The sequence below is a fragment of the Astyanax mexicanus genome, chromosome 21, assembly GCF_023375975.1.
Source record: "Astyanax mexicanus isolate ESR-SI-001 chromosome 21, AstMex3_surface, whole genome shotgun sequence".
In the NCBI taxonomy this organism is placed as follows: Eukaryota; Metazoa; Chordata; class Actinopteri; order Characiformes; family Acestrorhamphidae; genus Astyanax; species Astyanax mexicanus.
Window position 1 is genome coordinate 26,316,106 of NC_064428.1, and position 18,049 is coordinate 26,334,154.

Below are 18,049 nucleotides of genomic sequence, written 5' to 3' on the forward strand. Positions count from 1 at the left end.
TTTTTTTAAATGGGAAGACACCAAAATACTGAAAAGGTTGGACATGAGATTGAAACATGGGTGTGTAAAGAGCTTTTGTTTATTTACAGTAAGCTTAGATGCTTAGATTTCCAGATTTCCAGATTTCCAGCACTACACTAAGAAACCCTGAGTGTTCTGGTAAGCCAGGGCGATGTTATCTAGTGGTCCTACACAGTTTGTTTTAACACAGTAAATGGGAAGGCTACAGTCCAATATACTCAACTCTGAACAGCAAAAGAGCTAACTAGCACTTAGTAGGTAATGCCAATGCTGCTCCAGCAGCGCTAGCCAGGGTTAGCAGCAGGCTACAGGCCGATAAGACTCACCTCTGAAAGGCAAAAGAGCTAGCGCTTAGGACAGTTAGCTGCTAATGCTAATACTGCTCCGATCTCGAGTCTTAGTACTGGAGAACTAAAGTATAGAACTAAAATATAACACTGTACTTCAGCGGAGCGGCTTTACTGCTCCTCACAACCTGACTGGTAAAACTCATACATAAGGTGCACTGGGTTACAAGGCGCACTGATGCTTTTTGGGAAAATTAAAAGTATTTAAGTGCACCTTATAGTCCAAAAATACGGTAAAAAGAGTAAAACACGCAAACATAAAAATTCATGTTTATTTGGCTGGAAACCTTTATTCTGGACAGGTTTCTCCACTTTAACCCTGAATGGAGAGCAGCACTCATACACTTGATTGGTGGCCAAGGTGGTTTGTGACATATGATAATATTTTTATAAATAAAAAGTGCTAACTCTGCACTTCTAACTCCACTACATCTGCAACATGACACAAACTGCCCCTGCACTGTCTGTTAGAACAGCTGAAGCCGGCTCTATAAATACACTGCTGCTGTGTATGAGCGCTTAGTCATACTCCAAAACCGTGACCGAGGCTTCCTGCTTGAATTTTTGCACCAGGAGTGCAGGCATAAAGCTATCCAAAAGCAGTGTGTAAGACTGGTGGAGGAGAACATGCCAAGATGTAAGAAAACAGTGATTTAAAACCAGGGTTATTACACTAAATATTGATTTGTGAACTCTTGTGAACTTTACGAATATGAACTTGAACTGGACCTGCAGCTGGATGGCAGGAAAAGGGGCAGGAGATGAAGATGAATGCAGATATAGCACATGTGTAAACTGTGAATGGTGTGATATCAGTGGCCACTGATATAAAGCAAATTTTGTTTCAGTGAAAATTCTGATCTGGGTTCAGATGGGAAAGACATAAAGGGGGTCTCACCTGACAGGAAGGCGAAGCATTTCCTGAGGTCAGGGCTGATGTCTGCAGCACACAGAGGACTGCTCTCCTGCTGCATGATCTCATCTGAGAAAGAAAGAAAGAGGGAGAGAAAGAGAGAGAGAGAATTTAGCATACACAATAATATGGTCACATTAGATTCAATATGACACGTGATTCACCCTGACAGAGATGAGAGGAAGCAAACAGTGTGATTTCTGCACTGCGAGAGAAACAGATTACCATAAGCAGCTTTACACACTGCAGCTGCACTGCATGTGTCCCTGTGTGTGTGTGTGTGTTTTATGATGAAGCAGATGTGCGCTGGGTTATACTGGATGAAACTCAAATAAATGCACCTCTGAGCTTGTCCAACAAGTTAGATACACAGAGAGTGAAAGAGCAGCTGCAAAACGAGCACTGCTAAATATCAGCCTATCAGCCACTGTGAACAAACACACACCTGGCAGTCAGCCCATCAAAGAGAAAACGCCTAACACAGACACAGACAGACACACACACACAGTAATACATGTATTTGAAACCACAAACCTCTTTTCTAGGGCTGCACGATATATTGTTTAAGCGTCGTCATTGAGATGTGCGCATGCGCATTAGTCACATTGCAGGACGTGCAGTGTCATCTAAGGCAATAAATACAAACATCATGTTGCAACATTTTGATTCTTGACACAAGAAGCAGATACACAGTGCTGTCTCTGTGTTTGTGTGAGTGACAGGCTGGTGCTGCCTGAGAAGCACGAGGGGGAGAGAAAGCACGAGGGAGGAGGGCGTGGGCAGGAGGAAACAGAAGGTAATCGCATGGCCTCCATCCACAGGGTTGGGCACGTGCTTGTAAATGCACGTGTTGAAAGCTGTGCACCTCAGTCCAGCACAGTTTTGCAGCAGAGATATTTCCAGTTACACCTGAATTCAATCTTTTAATCCCAGAAAAATGCTCTTATTTATCTTTTAAAAAGCCATTTAAATGCCTGAATTAAAGGGTAGATTACTGTTGTTTTGCTGTTTTCCTTGGGTTTTGAGTGCTCGGCCCTGACTCAGCTCTTGATCGATCCGAACGCAAGACAGCGTGCGGGTGGGGGCAGGGCTGGTGACGTCATGAGCCCTGCATTGTTAAACATTGCGATATATATCGTCCAACCCCTGCATGAACCAACAGTAACACATCACTCTCCGAGGTCCAACATGCACACACACTGTCACACACATCGTCAGGTCCAATACTAAACCATTAACAACAGATCACTAAGTCCAACACTAACAACAGATCACAGAGGTCCAACACAGTTGCACATTTTAATGCCCAATAGAGCTGCACGATATATGAATTAAACATTGTCATGGCAAAGAGCGAATGCGCGATAGTCATGTCGCAGGATGTGCATTGTTTCGATTCTTAACACAAGAAGTGTATACACAGCATTGTCCTTGTTTAAGTGACAGGCTACCGCCGCCTGAGAAGCATGAGGGTTAGGGTGAGCGGGCGTAAACAAGAGGTAACCGCATGGCCTCAACATGGCTGGGCACGTGCTTGTAAACACAGTGTCTAACAGCCTGTCGAAAGCTGTGCACCTCAGTTAGTCACAGTTTTGCGCAGATATTTCCAGTTACAGCCAAAATCACGATTTTAATCACAGAAAATGCTCATATTTTAACTTTAAAAGGCTGTTTAAATGTCTGATTATTGTTGTTTTGCTGTTTTCTCAGGTTTTGAGTTCTCGGCTGACTCTAAAGCGCTGACTCATCTCTCAGTTGGTCTGGATCTCTGGGGCTGATGACGTTAATATTGCGAAAAACATTGCAATATCAAAATTTTCCAATATCGTGCAGCCCTAATGTCCACCCCCACACTAGAGATTATTGAGGCCAAATACTAACATCTTACATAAAATATTAACATCAGATCACAGTGAAAAATTGGGCACCCTACCACACAAAATACTCTTGGGTCCAACATTAAAAAGAGATCAATGAATTCTAACATTGCAGCAAATCTGAATCTTCACTCCACCACACACTCCAGTCCTACTCACAATAGATCACTGAGGTCCAACACAGTGCCAAACCTTATAACCTTGTATATACTACACAACAGAATACACACCCACACATAAAAAATAAATGTGCATTTGTTAATAAAACTGTTATCATATCCCTCTGCATTATTTAGGCAGAACACTATTGGCTAACATTGGCTATTGGCCATCACAGACAGACACAAACACAATCATTTCTCTCATTCACAAATAAATGAGCATCAGTTGTTGCTATACTGTTATCATATCCCCCTTTGCTGTGCATTTGAATCCGGTGCTTTATCACCACTAATGGACCTAAAGTAACAATAGATCACTGAGGTCCAATTTAGTGGCAGTGTGGGTATAGCAGAAGCTGTGCATGATCAGCCCAACGACTATCTCTTCAAGCCAAATCACTGCCTCTGCCAGGATGTGTGGGTGGCTTATGATGACAGGGTGAGACAGTTCTCAAAATGAATGAAGACAGAAAGAGAAAGAGAATAAATAGAAAGAAGGAGGGGTGAAAAAAATAAGAAGAAAAACTGCCTTGTACCATGTTCCCACCAGCAGCCTGAGGCACAGTAATGAATATTCAGCAAATTCATAAAAGACTGCATGGGGTTATTGGGTTGAGAACACACACACGATTAAAACTAATGTCTCAGAGGCTGTAATTTGTTGCATTATTAACAGCTTAAAAAGGAGTGTAAACACCACATCATCACAATCAACATGTATTAGAGTGTGACACAGGTCAGGTCAGTTTAAACCCAATTTTGGGTGTAACAATGACCAACAGTGGATTAGGCTTTTCTGGCTATTCACAGCACGCCAACAAATAGAGTAATTTGCTGTGAAATACTGCTAATCACAGCGAGTCATGACTGCACAAATAGACGAGGACTCACGGGTACCATGAAAAGGGACCATTATAGCTCGAAATAACAAATAACAGTCAGTGGTTAATCAAATGAAGGTATGAGGTGTGCTCATTTCCGCACACTGGGCTGCCAGGTATGAAACACAATAGCATATAAAATCACAGTGTGCTGCAGCCTCCTAAAAATCTGTCTAAAAAGCTTCATGAAAATAAGAGGAGTAAAACTTAATAAAAAAAAAAATCGCAATGCATTTGAAAAACAGAGACAGCTTAGACCCTAGAAGGACTACAAGATGGATACTGAGTTGGTTAGTTTTCTAATCATGAGAGCTTGCATTCATACTCAGTGGTTTGTATGAAGCTGTGATATGAAGCCTGCGAGTATTTGAAACACAGGTAAAGTGATCCAGACTAGTAAAAGCCAACGTTGTCATGCTACAACATGCTAATGTATAATTTGTCTCTACAATTGACTTTCTAAATTTGTGTAGATTTAGGGTCCTCAATTAGTGCAACAGTACTTGAGTTTTATGTATAGAGAGAAAGGGGCAGGGCAGATAACGCCCTCCACTGTTTAAAAAGGTCATAGCTGTTATATAGTACATACTGTTCTTCTTAAATGCAAGTTCATACATTACATTACATAACATACCATACTCTATTGGATAAATCAGTAAGATTATGACTTATTCTGAGAAGAACAAAATAAATAATACAATTGTACATATTTAAAACTTAAAACCTATTTTGGCGCATTTAGAAAATGCTTAAAACATCTCAAACATTAGGTTAGGTGTGGTTTTGGGTGAAGTCATTCTGCAGTAGCATGACTTCAGACATAGCACTAAAAGCATTATCCCATTATAGCGGCAAGTCAGGGCATATAGGGGTTATTTATTACAATGGTGACATAAGACATATGACAGACCAGCCTGTTTTCCATTGGATAAACAGGGAGGTGTAGTCAGACCCTCAGAAAGCTTTGGCTAACCTGCTATTACATTACATAACAAAATATTAACGGTATGTTTCGTGGTGGGGTGATGAAATTCCACTTACAGCATAAAGTGAGGAAATTCCACTTACAACATGGGGTACATGTCACTACTCAGTCAAGACAAGTACAACATGATGATGGACAAAGAGCTATTTCCCGTTTTTCCTGAAGGTAGTCGATAAACGAACATATGTTTGGTGTCTATTAGGTAACCACTGAATTGTACCCCTTAGCTTGTAGATCCTACACACAGCTAGTCCCAAAAATTCTTGTTTGTGGATAAATTTGGGCGATAGTATCGTTGACAAAGACATTCCTGGGAAACCCTCGCTGTGTGAGGATGAGCATCATCCTGCTGAAACATGCAATACATAAATAAATTTAAAAAAGGTGCACTGGATTATAGACCAGATTTTAAGGGTCACTTGTAGGGAACAGGGGTATCGCCATGTTTCCCTTCTAATTCAGCCGGTCTCACCGCTTGGAGGACCTGTAAAGCTTAGCTAAGCTAAGTTAACAAAACTGTAATTATTAAAAAAACATTTTCAGAGGAGTTAAACTAGTGCTGGATATTAATCTAGACAGATTTCTCTCCTGAAAACTGTTTATTTGGGTGAGTAAATCGCTTCTGTTTATTTACAGTAAGTTTAGATTTCCAGATTAGGCTGGAGCATTAGCAGCTAATCCTGAGTGTTTCAGTAAACCAGGGCGATATTAGCTAGCGGTTCGTCCCACGTAGCTTGTTTTTTTAACACTGTAAACACACACAGGGCGATAATATTCACCTCTGAACAGCTGAATGGCTAGCACTTAGCGGGTAATGCTAATAATGCTCCAGCAGTGCTAGCCAGGGTTAAAAGCAGAATACAGGCCGATATTATATTACCCTCTGAGCGGCCGAATAGCTAGCACTTAGCTGGTAATGCTAATACTGCTGGAGAAACTGCACTGAAACTCCTGTATAACGCTGTAGTTCAGCGGAGTGGTTTTACTGCTTTTTACAACCTGACTGGTAAAATTCATACATAAGGCACACTAGATTAAAAGGCACACTGGATTAAAAGGCTAACTAATGATTTTGGGGAAAATTTAATTATTTTTAGGTGCGCCTTATAGTACAAAAAAATATGATATATGTACAATCATTGCATATCTAATTAACCAATTCCTCGTCCTCAGTCAAGGACATTGCCAATTAAGAAATCATCAAAGAACGTAAGTCTAATTTGCACTGAATAGAGATGTAAGTGAAAGCAAGGACAGCATCTGCTCTGTTTTCTTAATGCTGACAATCTGTTTCATGGGCTTTTCCACCACATAAGTGACAACAAGTGACAGAGCTAGCTAAAAACCTTTACAGCTAGGAATACTGATTTTGGTCCACTAATGGAAGACCCTACACAGCCCCCGGACAAACAAACACAGTCATGTATCATTGTTATTATATATTATATCATTATAATGTATCGTATTTAAGTGTGCTAGTCCTCAACCCAGAGCGAGGCACGTGCGAAACTCTTAAGACAGCTGTCTCGACTAATGAGCTCTCGCTAACTCTTGCCCTCTAAGCTGGTTAGTGTGACAGAAGACGAGTCTGGATTGTGACCAGAAGCAGCTGCTCACATGAGCTAAAGAGAATAAAACCAAGCTCTGACTCATCTAGATACGAGCCTCCTGTCAGTTAGCACTTTTAATACTAGTGGAAGATAATTAAACTAGCATTCAAGGCTGAAAGATTATGAGGAGTAGCAAAACAGAAACAATGTACCACTAACACTGATTTATAATACAGAAAACAGCTTAATAAACAGCTTATGCACAGTAAAAGCAGCAAACTAGAACTAAACGATGTTGCTAACATGCTACGTTTGTTAACTTGTGGTAGGAACAGCTTGGGTGTTAGGATTAGCTCACAATTAGCATGAAGGCTACGTTTTATGGTTCGCATGTTAGCAGATGGTTTCACAAATTAGCAATACTGAAACAGTTAGCTAACCAGTTTGGTGGGTGTGTTTTTAAAAACCTTCTTGTTCCAGACTTTTCTTCTCATTATTTGTTTAAAAAAATTAAAAAAATAAATAATAAAAAAATATATATAATATGGGAATTTTACGGACATAACATTTTTTTTTAGCATTTAGTAATTTTGCTGGGCTGTACCAATTTGCAAAATTCATGTCAATCAATCAATTAATCAACCTTTATTTAAACTCTGAGTACATTGACGGAGGGGCCCTCATATACAATGGAGCAGAATCAATACATAAGGAAGGGATTATCAAAAAAAAATAAATAAATAAAGAAAGAAAAAAGACCCAGCATTTTAATAAGACACATAAGATATTTTAAAATATAAAAATAAGAATTTATTGGAAATTCTAAAATCATTGGTAAAAAAAAAAAAAACAAATGGTAATAAAAAATGAGAATGCACTTACAAATGAATAAATAAAACTAAGTACATAAAGGAGTAAAAAATAAGCAATAACTAAAAACAATAATAAAAAAAAACTATAAAAGGAAGGTAAATGGAAATAAATAAAATAAAAATGTCTTGGAACTGGTGTAGCAGTTAGCGCTAATCAATAACAAATCTGTACTTTAAAATGTAATACATCCAAAAACAAACAAACAAAAAAATAAATACATAAATATATTTATTTTTTACAATTTCAAACAGAATATACAAGGGTCGTTGCTTATGTAAATGCTAATGTTGCTAACTTGTGAACCCATCTGCTAAAATGTGTACCACAAAACGTAAATGTAGCCTACATGCTAACTGTGAACTAACATTCTAAACCCCAGCGGATGCAGTTAGTGTAAGTAAGCATGAAGTGTTGATTAAGCACCTTAAAATATTAACTCTTCTTTAGAAAGGCTAGCTAAAATAACTGCAAGCTGATTGACTATATTTAGGATAAAGAAAAGATAGATAGTAAATAAGTGTAAATATGGCTATTTTTCTATATTTAAGACCATAGGGGGATAAACAAGAGGGTCTGTGTCTGTGCTCTATTCAGGTTTGCCTGTATAGCAGCAAGCAGATGTGCTCGTAAAAATGACAGTAAAGCTAACCTAGAATGAGCATTTGTAGTTTTTCATACTGCTCACCACAAACAGGGAGAGATTCTGATGCTAAATCAGTGCTGACATCGTATGGATTCAGAGCCAGATGCAAAAGAAACAAACGACTATTCTTCTTCATTTTACTTAATGGGTCTGTCTCAGTTAAAGGCTGCTTTTTACAGCCTTGAACAAATCATGTGATGACGGATTTTTCCTTTTATATGCAGACTATTCTGTACTTAAATAAATTCTCAGAAAAACGAATGACAAAAACATCCCAAAACAGTTTCCCAAACATCCAAAACTAAACCTTTAAAAATGGTCCTTTAATAGGATCTGTACTAAAGACCGTTATTGTCGCAGTCCAATGATAAACAAGTATCTTCAGTTTTGTCAATTTTTAGTTTTACTACACAACTTGAACACACAAACTGTCCTTAACACTGTGCCAAAATTTCTTGATAAACAGACCAATAGAAATATTGCAAAATGACCTGAAATAAACTCTTTTTACATTGACTTACATTGAAAGTTTTGAAAGTTTTTTTCTCTCTCCTGTTAAGTTGCTGTTTTGGAGACATTGTTTTTCATTGGACAGCGTTGATATTCACTTTTTCTAAGATAAATAGTTCCACAACGGTCCTGACACAACGGCCAGAGGATTTCTATGTTGAATCCCAGTTCGTTCTGCTTTGCCATCAGCAGCCGGAGTCCGAGAGAGCACAATTGACCATGCTGTGTCTGGGTGGGAGGGTAGATGGATTAATGCTGGCTGGCACAAGCATCTGTTGGCTGATACATCAGAGCTGGAGACCTGGCACTTTCCTCAGAGCTTTGCTACTAGGCTACCTAATAAAACTGCATTAGAAGCAGTTGGAAAAGATGCTTCACATGTATTGGATGAGGCATGCACTTGTCCACAAACTACTAGTGTTGGGAGCATTGCAAGTGATAAGGGAAGTGCTACTAATAAGGTTGGTTAAAAATTGGATACATGAATATGGCTATTCCAAGTTTTGTAGAAAACAACTGACTTTAAAGCATTAAAACTGGGGTTAGGGCACCCTTAGGGAAGCGCAATATTAGAACCTGACCCCCAAGGCTTACATTCCTCTACATCTAACTGACGTGCCTACCTCTAAAACTCAAAGAAAATAAATAATCAGCCAGCTTGTCAGAAACTTGGCAGCAAAACTACACTCAATGAGAAAAATGCTGCCTCTCAGATGCTACTTTTGGTACATTTGGGTAGCATACCTCTTGGTGAGAGACTTTTGAGTGCTAGGTTTGCCTCTACAAAACACTTAAAGATATCATTGAACCAAGAGAAGTATGATGGTCATCTAGGTTGTCTAACCACTAGCTTTTATCTCTTTTGTTTGCAGTGGCGCCGAATTTACGTATATCATAAGAACATTTACACTTGTAAAAAGTGAAGAAGCAGAAGAAGTGGCCTCACAGGGCTGAACTTTGTACGCCAAATATTTGAGTTTCAAGCAAATATGTGTGATTAAGCCTTGTGCTCTGTTGCATTAGCCTCTCAGCTTCAGAGCAAAACGGAAGAACCAAATTGTGGAGACCAAACAAATTTGGGGTAAGGAGGAGGAGTAAAAAAAAAAAAAATTTCGCCTTACTGTTGCTTTAAGACAAATGCCAGGCCTTGTTCTTCGCCAAACATGAGGCTCAAGGGCTCATTCACCGCCAAGTCTTTCAGCACCTTGCTTTCGCATTGTGTACCAACAGAGAAGCGGCGCCTTGGGCGCTAAACAAAACCGCTTTCACCATGGCTGTGAAGACAAGAGCCGCAGAGCTGCAGCCTATGGCCTGGGCCAGCATGCCAAAGCCTTCCAGCCGAGCTTTCACAGAGCAATTCAGCCCAGAATGGAAAGCGGCACTGAGACCAAAAAAAAATTCAAAGCAGAAGGACGAGAAAGAGAAAGAAGAAGAAGAGGAGTAAGCCTGGCTCCCACACTTGGCCGCTAATGCTATTCAGCTGAGCAGCGAGCAGGCCTATTTATTTACAATCCCCTCCATTTTTAATGCGACACTCACATGGGTGTAGGCATGAGCCTACGCTCTCCAAGGTTAAAATCCACTGCTTTTCTAGGGCACTCAGAGTATCCTGACTCTGGTAATAGCCCAGAATTGCTAATTAACCAAAGCTAGCCAATCAACTACTATTTTACCACATTTGTTAGCTAATATGCTAACAAATTCCACACAAGTTCCATTAGTTTACTCGATAAAAAGCTATTTGAAATGTTCAAAACCTTCTCACCTTTGCTGCACTTCTTTTTCCTGGCACAAGAGAACAAGGTTAGCATCTTTCCCCTCGCTCGCGCTCTCTACTAATGTGTCCACTGTCTGCATTATTTACAGCTAACTACTGGCCACACATATTACTTACTATTGCGCCACATCCAAAATAACACACGCACTGATATCACAGAGACACGCACAGACACACTGTTGAATGGAAAAAAGGCCCATCATTTGGAACATCACTCTGTTGTTTTGGTCATGTTCTCACAAGCAGTCCAGGTTAATCACATGTCAGTATGTCTTTAAAGAGCGCTCTGGCTATGTCGTGTCACGGCTTGTCCGAAACTACAAAGGCAAAAGAAGAGCAGAGATGAGCTGCACACTATTAGAGATGCTGCTGTGGAATTCCTGACATGGCACCTGGCATTAGGCTTTGTGCCTATAGATTCCCAATAGATTCATGTTTATCTGCTCAATACTCCATACAATATATCTCTACAGAGACAAGACAAGCTGTGTGTGTGTGTGGGTGTGTTTATATGTGCATTTGCACATGTGTTTCAGCAATAGGTGTTACCTAAAGTAAAGCAAAATGCATTTATTGAATTGAAGGGGTGTCCATAAACATTTGGACATCTAGGTTTTTTACCCCAGTGCTATTTGGTTTGTTTAAAACAGACTCTGCTTCATTTGCACCCTTGGTAATGGAACCCATTTAGGTTCAGACCCAAACAACTGCATCAAGACCTCACAAGAGGAGGTGGTCTCAGTCTGATCCTAACCAAACTCATTGGAACATTGTGTTTGTGGTGAAAAAGTGATCTGGCCTTGATCTGACCCAACTATCAAATATATTCCTCATGTTTGATGTAAACAGCTGTTCAGTTCCAGTTTAACCTGATTAATTACCCAAATGTGCTTGCTCCACACATCAGCACAACTTTTTTGCACGTTAACCGACGTGACATGTCTGCATCATGTATAGGCAACAATTTTTTTAAACAGTGTTAAAGCAGTGTTTTTCTAACAGTGTTAAAGCAGCTTTACACTCCACAAACCTACATGCCAGTGCAGAACACAGAACCGTCTTCCTGTATTTACTTTCATGCTCCGCCCCAAACAGGTCTGACCAATTAGCAGCATGCAAACAACATAAGCAAAGAAGCAACATGCTCATGTTGTTTTTTGTGTCACATTTTGCTAAATTTACGATTTTCCTACCAAAGCATGGTGAACAAACTCATAAATCGATCAGAGAAAAAAAAAAAACTTTTTTGTATCTTCCTGATTTATTACCAACAAAATGGGCAACAAAATAGGTCCTTACATTTAACACACAAATCTTTTTAAAAATATAAAAAAATTGTCCATTAGCAGTTTAACACACTGGGTGGTCATTAAATATCTGTAAATGCATTGGCTGGAATGCACACACACACACACACACACACACACACACACACACACACACCCACAGCTACCAACTGCCACAAGCAAGTGGCCAGCACCCCATATTGCTAATATCAGTCTAAGCAACTGCTAACAAACTGCAAATATTGGCAGCTGTGTGTGTGTGTGTGTGTGTGTGTGTGTGTGTGTGAGTATTGAGGACAAGCCAGACTATAGCACAGGTTTTATAGAGCCCCCATCTGCTACACTATAGGGATAAGTGTAAAACCCACTCTCACACACACACACACACAGACACACACAGACACACACAGACACACACAGACACACACAGACACACAGACACACAGACATACACAGACACACACAGAGATAATCACAAACACACAAGTTTCAAATGCCTGACATTTTTCATGGCCCAACTAAATTGCATACCATAATACTTACATTCTATTAATATGCAATTTGAAGCTGAATGTCACACTGTAACAGTATGTAAATTGATCATAAACTGGCTACAACCTCAGGGAATGGTTAGGGAAATGGGAATGGCTAGGGGAAGGGGAATGGCTAGGCAAATGGGAATGGCTAGGGAAATGCGAATAGTTAGGGAAATGGGAATAGTTAGGGAAATGGGAATGGTTAGGGAAATGGGAATGGTTAGGGAAATGGGAATGGTTAGGGAAATGGGAATGGTTAGGGAAATGGGAATGGTTAGGGAAATGGGAATAGTTAGGGAAATGGGAATAGTTAGGGAAATGGGAATGGTTAGGGAAATGGGAATGGTTAGGGAAATGGGAATGGTTAGGGAAATGGGAATGGTTAGGGAAATGGGAATGGTTAGGGAAATGGGAATGGCTAGAGAAATGGGAATGGTTAGGGAAATGGGAATGGTTAGGGAAATGGGAATGGTTAGGGAAATGGGAATGGTTAGGGAAATGGGAATGGCTAGAGAAATGGGAATGGTTAGGGAAATGGGAATGGCTAGGGAAATGGGAATGGCTAGGGAAATGGGAATGGTTAGGGAAATGGGAATGGCTAGGTATTATGGGAATATTTTTTCCTTTTACCTCACTCTTAATGTGTCTAGACTTTCATTAAATATTTACAGCACGTATTGAGGTTTATTTATTTCAATTAAACAGATCCTGTATATGGATATGCATTAAACACAGGTGGATATGGAATGCCCAGGTGCATTATGTAAACAGTAACACATAAACAGTGCTGATGATTCAGAATCAGGACTGTTTCTATGTGTGTAGCAAGAAAGTGGAACAATGGCTTCACGCTCCAGCAGTGGGTCACTACGCTGGCTGGTCAGGGTGGGCATTCACTGAATGCAAATTTGTTTGTCGCGACCACAGTAATACAGCACACTACTGTTTACTTTCTTTCTTACGTCACACCCAGACAAGCAGGAAATGTCAGAGAGAGGTCTACAGACTGCCCTAAAAACATACAAGGGCCATTCCACCGAATGGGTGCCATTTTTGTCTCCAGGAAATTACCTGCATTAATGTGCACACAAAATAACTTTTACAAAAAAAACAAACAAAAAAAAAAACACATTACCCAATCTGAAAAATCTGGAACATTCTACAAGTAACATCTGCAACAGCAAGTTACATCAGCTGGTTCATCTGAAAATCGAAACGAAAATTCCCTAATTTGTTTTTCTGTATATTTGATCTTATTCTAACTATGACTGAGGAGGACAATCTAACACTGTTACCTGTTAACACTGTCCTGTTACCTAGATTAAGTCTTAGATCTTATTTCTTTATTTTTAAAATACAAATTTTGGGAAAATCACTAGAATGCACTCAGTTTCTGCATGCTATTTTTCATGTTTTTTTTTTTTATTTTATTCTAAAAACTCAGTCCTGATACTTTCTTTCCTGTTACTCAAAACATAAAACGTACCAGGAATGAATGCCAGTAACAGGAGTGAGTTCCAATAACAGAAGTGAGTGCCATTAATAGGAGTGAGTTTTTTTTGTCATAAATATCAATTGTTGAACATGCAATCAACCATTTCTTTAAAATAAAGGCTTTCTTAAAAGACAATCAAAGGAATTAGTGGACTTGCTTTTAAACATGCTTTTTACAGCAAATGTCACATGAGTTTTGTAACCATTTTTGGATTAGAAAAATGTAAAACATTACATGTAAAACATTAAGTAAAGCTGTCAGAGTTTATCCAGTACATGTTTTGAATAGTTAAAAACGTATTATTAGATTCAGAGTTAAAACTAAATATTTTTAATTTGGAAGAGTTACAACAAGTAAGCGGCACCCCAGTGGAATAGCCCATATGCATTAAATAATTAATTTTAACTTTGAACTGATTTTGGATATGTTTCTCACAGTAAACGCTAAAGATGGGCTTGGTTTTTCAAATTCCAAAGCTGTGCAATACAAATAAACATATAGGGACACCAGCTCATTTACTGTTACCTCCAAAAAAAATGTAAGGGTATTGAAAAGAGTTGATCTTACTTTTGTTGGAGTAACTGTCTCTACTGTACAAAGAAAGACTTTATCCTAGATTTCGGCACTGCTGTGAGGATGCTATAAGAGCACAGTTCAACTGCTCCACATCTCTATGTTGCTTTAATCCTTTATGCATGCCCAATCGTATCTCAATCTGTGTCCAGGCTAGAAGAAACCTAATAGGGTACCTTGAACTTTCTTTCAATTGCACATTTCCTCCCCAATAAACATATCTTTATCCTTACACTTAATATTGTAATCACTTGCATTCAATTAATTCAACTCTTCTTCTTACTGTGCAGGCTTAAGTCCATACAAACCAACCTCTTCAAAAGCTTCCCACAGCCTAAAGGGGAACGGCTATAGAAAGAAAACCACTATGCTAAGCTAAAAACATGCAAATCTCAGACGATAGGCCTCCACTTGTCAGTGCTGTGGCAGCAAAGAGGAAAGTTTTGAAACCATGGTGATTCCACGTTGCTAAGGCAAAGCCAAGGTCGCGGTCGTGGCGATGGCCGATGGGACTGACAGTTTGGCTTTGATGCGAGAGTCACATGATCTCACGGCTAACCAAAACACCACATCTGGTGCCAGCCCAAAGCGGCTGTTGGAATTTTTAAACTTTGTCGAGGCCAAAACTGGACCATATGGTTGGAGGAGAAAGAGGAAGTGCATTGTACTGTCAACTGACCCAACCGTCCCAAATAATGAGAGAAAGAAAGGCAGAGAGAGAGAGAGAAAGAGAGAGAAACAAAGAGAGGGGAAGCTCTCTTGAGAGTGTATTGACTTTAGAGAGGAGGGTACCAGTTTAAAAGTAAATAACTCTGAGCCAATCAGAGACAAGCATGTGTCCACAGCGAGACATCTACAGGTAAAAATGGCTCAAGGTCTCCAGTACAATAAACAACTGTTAAAATGACTGGTAGATAGCATTTTTTTTTGTTATAAAGTTTAAATATTAAAAGCAAATAAATAATCAAATAGAATAAATGACAAACAAAAGTAACCAATAGTAAAATTGTTATACATAATTCAAATTTTCCACAACATTATGTTTAAAGGAAAAAGAATACAGTCTCAACATAAATTTCTCAACTGTTAAACATGGTGGTGGAAGCATCATGGTTTTGGGCAGCTTTTCTTTCTCAGGGCTTGGAAGTCTTGCGATCACTGAGAGTACAATGTTTTTTTCAAAATAGGTGTTTCAAAATATTTGGCCTCAAGCTGAGGCAAAGTTGGGTCTTGCAACAGGACAATGACCAAAATTACAGAATTCAATCAAGCAAAGAATGGATAAAAAAGACAAGTCTGACCATTTCTAATCTTAACTCTATGGGGATATATAACAATGTGCATATTTGCAGCTATAGGCAATGTTTGGTAGAAGTAATTAGGTGGCTAAATAAAATTTTAACTTACTTTCGATTTACAGCATTATTTCCAGAGCATTGTTTCTTGCACAGGATCTCCTCACTTATTTTCATTTAAAAAAGCAAACAAAACATGTCATTTGACTAGGAGGGCACAAACATTTGCAAACGTTTGCATGAGACTGCATTCATATGTATTGTACAAGCTGATATTCACTCAAAAACAACCCTTCAGATGCCCATTCAGGGCTGAAAGGTACAGAAAAAAACATATAAATTTGCATTAAGACGAGACAAACATGATGATATACACATGGGTCAACAAAACACAAACCACACACACACACACACACACACAGAGAGACACAGATATAAAAACACTTTAAACCTTTAAAGCAGTATACCACACCCTTCCACTCTGACCATTCCAGTCAATCCATCCATCCTAACTTATCTATGATCTAAAGCACACTTTAAAAACTGGACAGGCATTTAAATACTTCATTCCATTAACCCATATTGTTGATCTACAGCCTTTAAAAGCCTGCAAGTATCTTCTGTACCTGCACTTATAGAATTGTACGCAAGTTTTGGCACCAACGGTTCAGTATGTTTTTTTTTTTATTCCTGTGGAGGATTTATTTACCTGTTTACACTAAGGCTGCAACTAGGGCCACACAATACATTGTTTTAGCATTTAGCATATTGCAAAGGGTGTATGCACACTAGTCGCACTGCAGGATATGTAATGTATTGTGCAATATGAAATTAATAGAAGATTAAAATGGCAATTGTATAGAATAGTTAAAAAAATACGTAACTTTCAATGGAAGTCAAGATAAATAGTTTTTTATTAATTATTATGTAATTTTGGAGCATTTCTATCTGTCCATTTATAATTATGCAAATTTTGTGACATGTATAGAACTGTCAGATTCATATTAAGTAAAAACTAAAATAAAAAAAAAAGTCAAAATTGAGCAACTAAATCCTAATTAACTTTAATGAAAGTCTATGTTTTTCTATTGGTCACTTTATTCAGAAATCCTCACACAATGTAAAGAACAACTGCCACATTTACAAAATGTATTAAATCAAAAAGTAAAAATGTAAAAACCGAGATAAAGGTTTTAAACAAAAAAAATAATTAAAAAAATAACTTTTCAGTGGAAGTCAATGTAAAACACTTTATTCTAAGCCATTTTGGAGCATTTTCATTGGTCCATTCATCACAAACTTTTGACACAATGTAAAGTACAAGTGCCAGATCCATACTATATTTAAAAAAAAAATAATAATAAAATGCTATTAACTTTTACTGAAAGTCGATAGAAAGTTTATTATTCCAAGTCATTTTTAAGCATTTCTGGAGGTCCATTTCTAATGACATACATTTTACAAGTTTTTTACAGAACTCTGCTGATAATTTTCCATCTTTCCATCTGTTGCAAACCTGCACAACTTCCTCAGTTATCATCAGTCAAGCCTCCTACCTGTCATCACTTTCAGCTGCAGCCACAGCCGGGTGATGTCCTGACAGAGCAGCGACACCCTGTTTAGAGCCATGAGTGTCCCGGGACGCTAACGCTGCTCCTCAGGTGCCCCTATCTGTGGAGCTCCAGCCGGCCCTCATAGGCAGCGGGACGCCGAGGAACACACACCAACCATCCGTCTGCACGCTTCACACACAAGCCCATGCCGTCTAGCTCTCTCTCTCTCATACACACACACACATACATACACACACACACACACACACACACACACACAGTCGGATGGTCGGACTCGACCGGCTTCAGGTTACACCCCCCACTGCTCCCAGAAGCACACACACACACACACACACACACACACACACACACACACACACACACGTACAGGTATGCCTGCCTGAAGGCGGCTGTAAAAGCAGCCTCATGTAGTTGTGCGTAACTATATGTGCATGTGTGTGCGTGCGTGCGTGTGTGTGTGTGTGTAAGTGGGAGTTAAGTTCTTAATGTGCAAATGCTCTTAACACACTCACACACACACATTTGAAAACACACACACACACAGAGGAGTTAGTTGCCCACAGTAATCATCCTGCTGGTTGGTTGAGAGACACACAGAGAAGAGAAAAAGAGAGAGAGACAGAAAGAGAGAGAGAACGGGTGGGGGTGGGGCACAGGGCACAAGGCCAAAGCCGACTGCACTTCACTCTCCCCCTTCTAGCTGGATTAATAATAAGCAGCCAATCAGGACCCGGTCCAGGTTTTAAAGGGGG

The 18,049-nt window shown here is 39.2% G+C and overlaps 1 protein-coding gene across 12 annotated transcripts in view; it reads right to left on the reverse strand.

Moving 5' to 3' along the window:
- mcf2la (mcf.2 cell line derived transforming sequence-like a) overlaps nucleotides 1–18,049 on the reverse strand; it is a 122,191-nt gene that overhangs the window by 60,170 nt on the left and 43,972 nt on the right. For 11 of the 12 annotated variants that reach the window (XM_049470176.1, XM_049470183.1, XM_049470172.1 and 8 more), the window contains one exon: nucleotides 1,267–1,350. In XM_049470176.1, the coding sequence (XP_049326133.1) occupies nucleotides 1,267–1,350 (84 nt within the window). Of the gene's footprint in view, nucleotides 1–1,266; nucleotides 1,351–17,279; nucleotides 17,888–18,049 lie in introns of those variants that run through there. The other variant, XM_049470177.1, reaches the window with a different exon arrangement.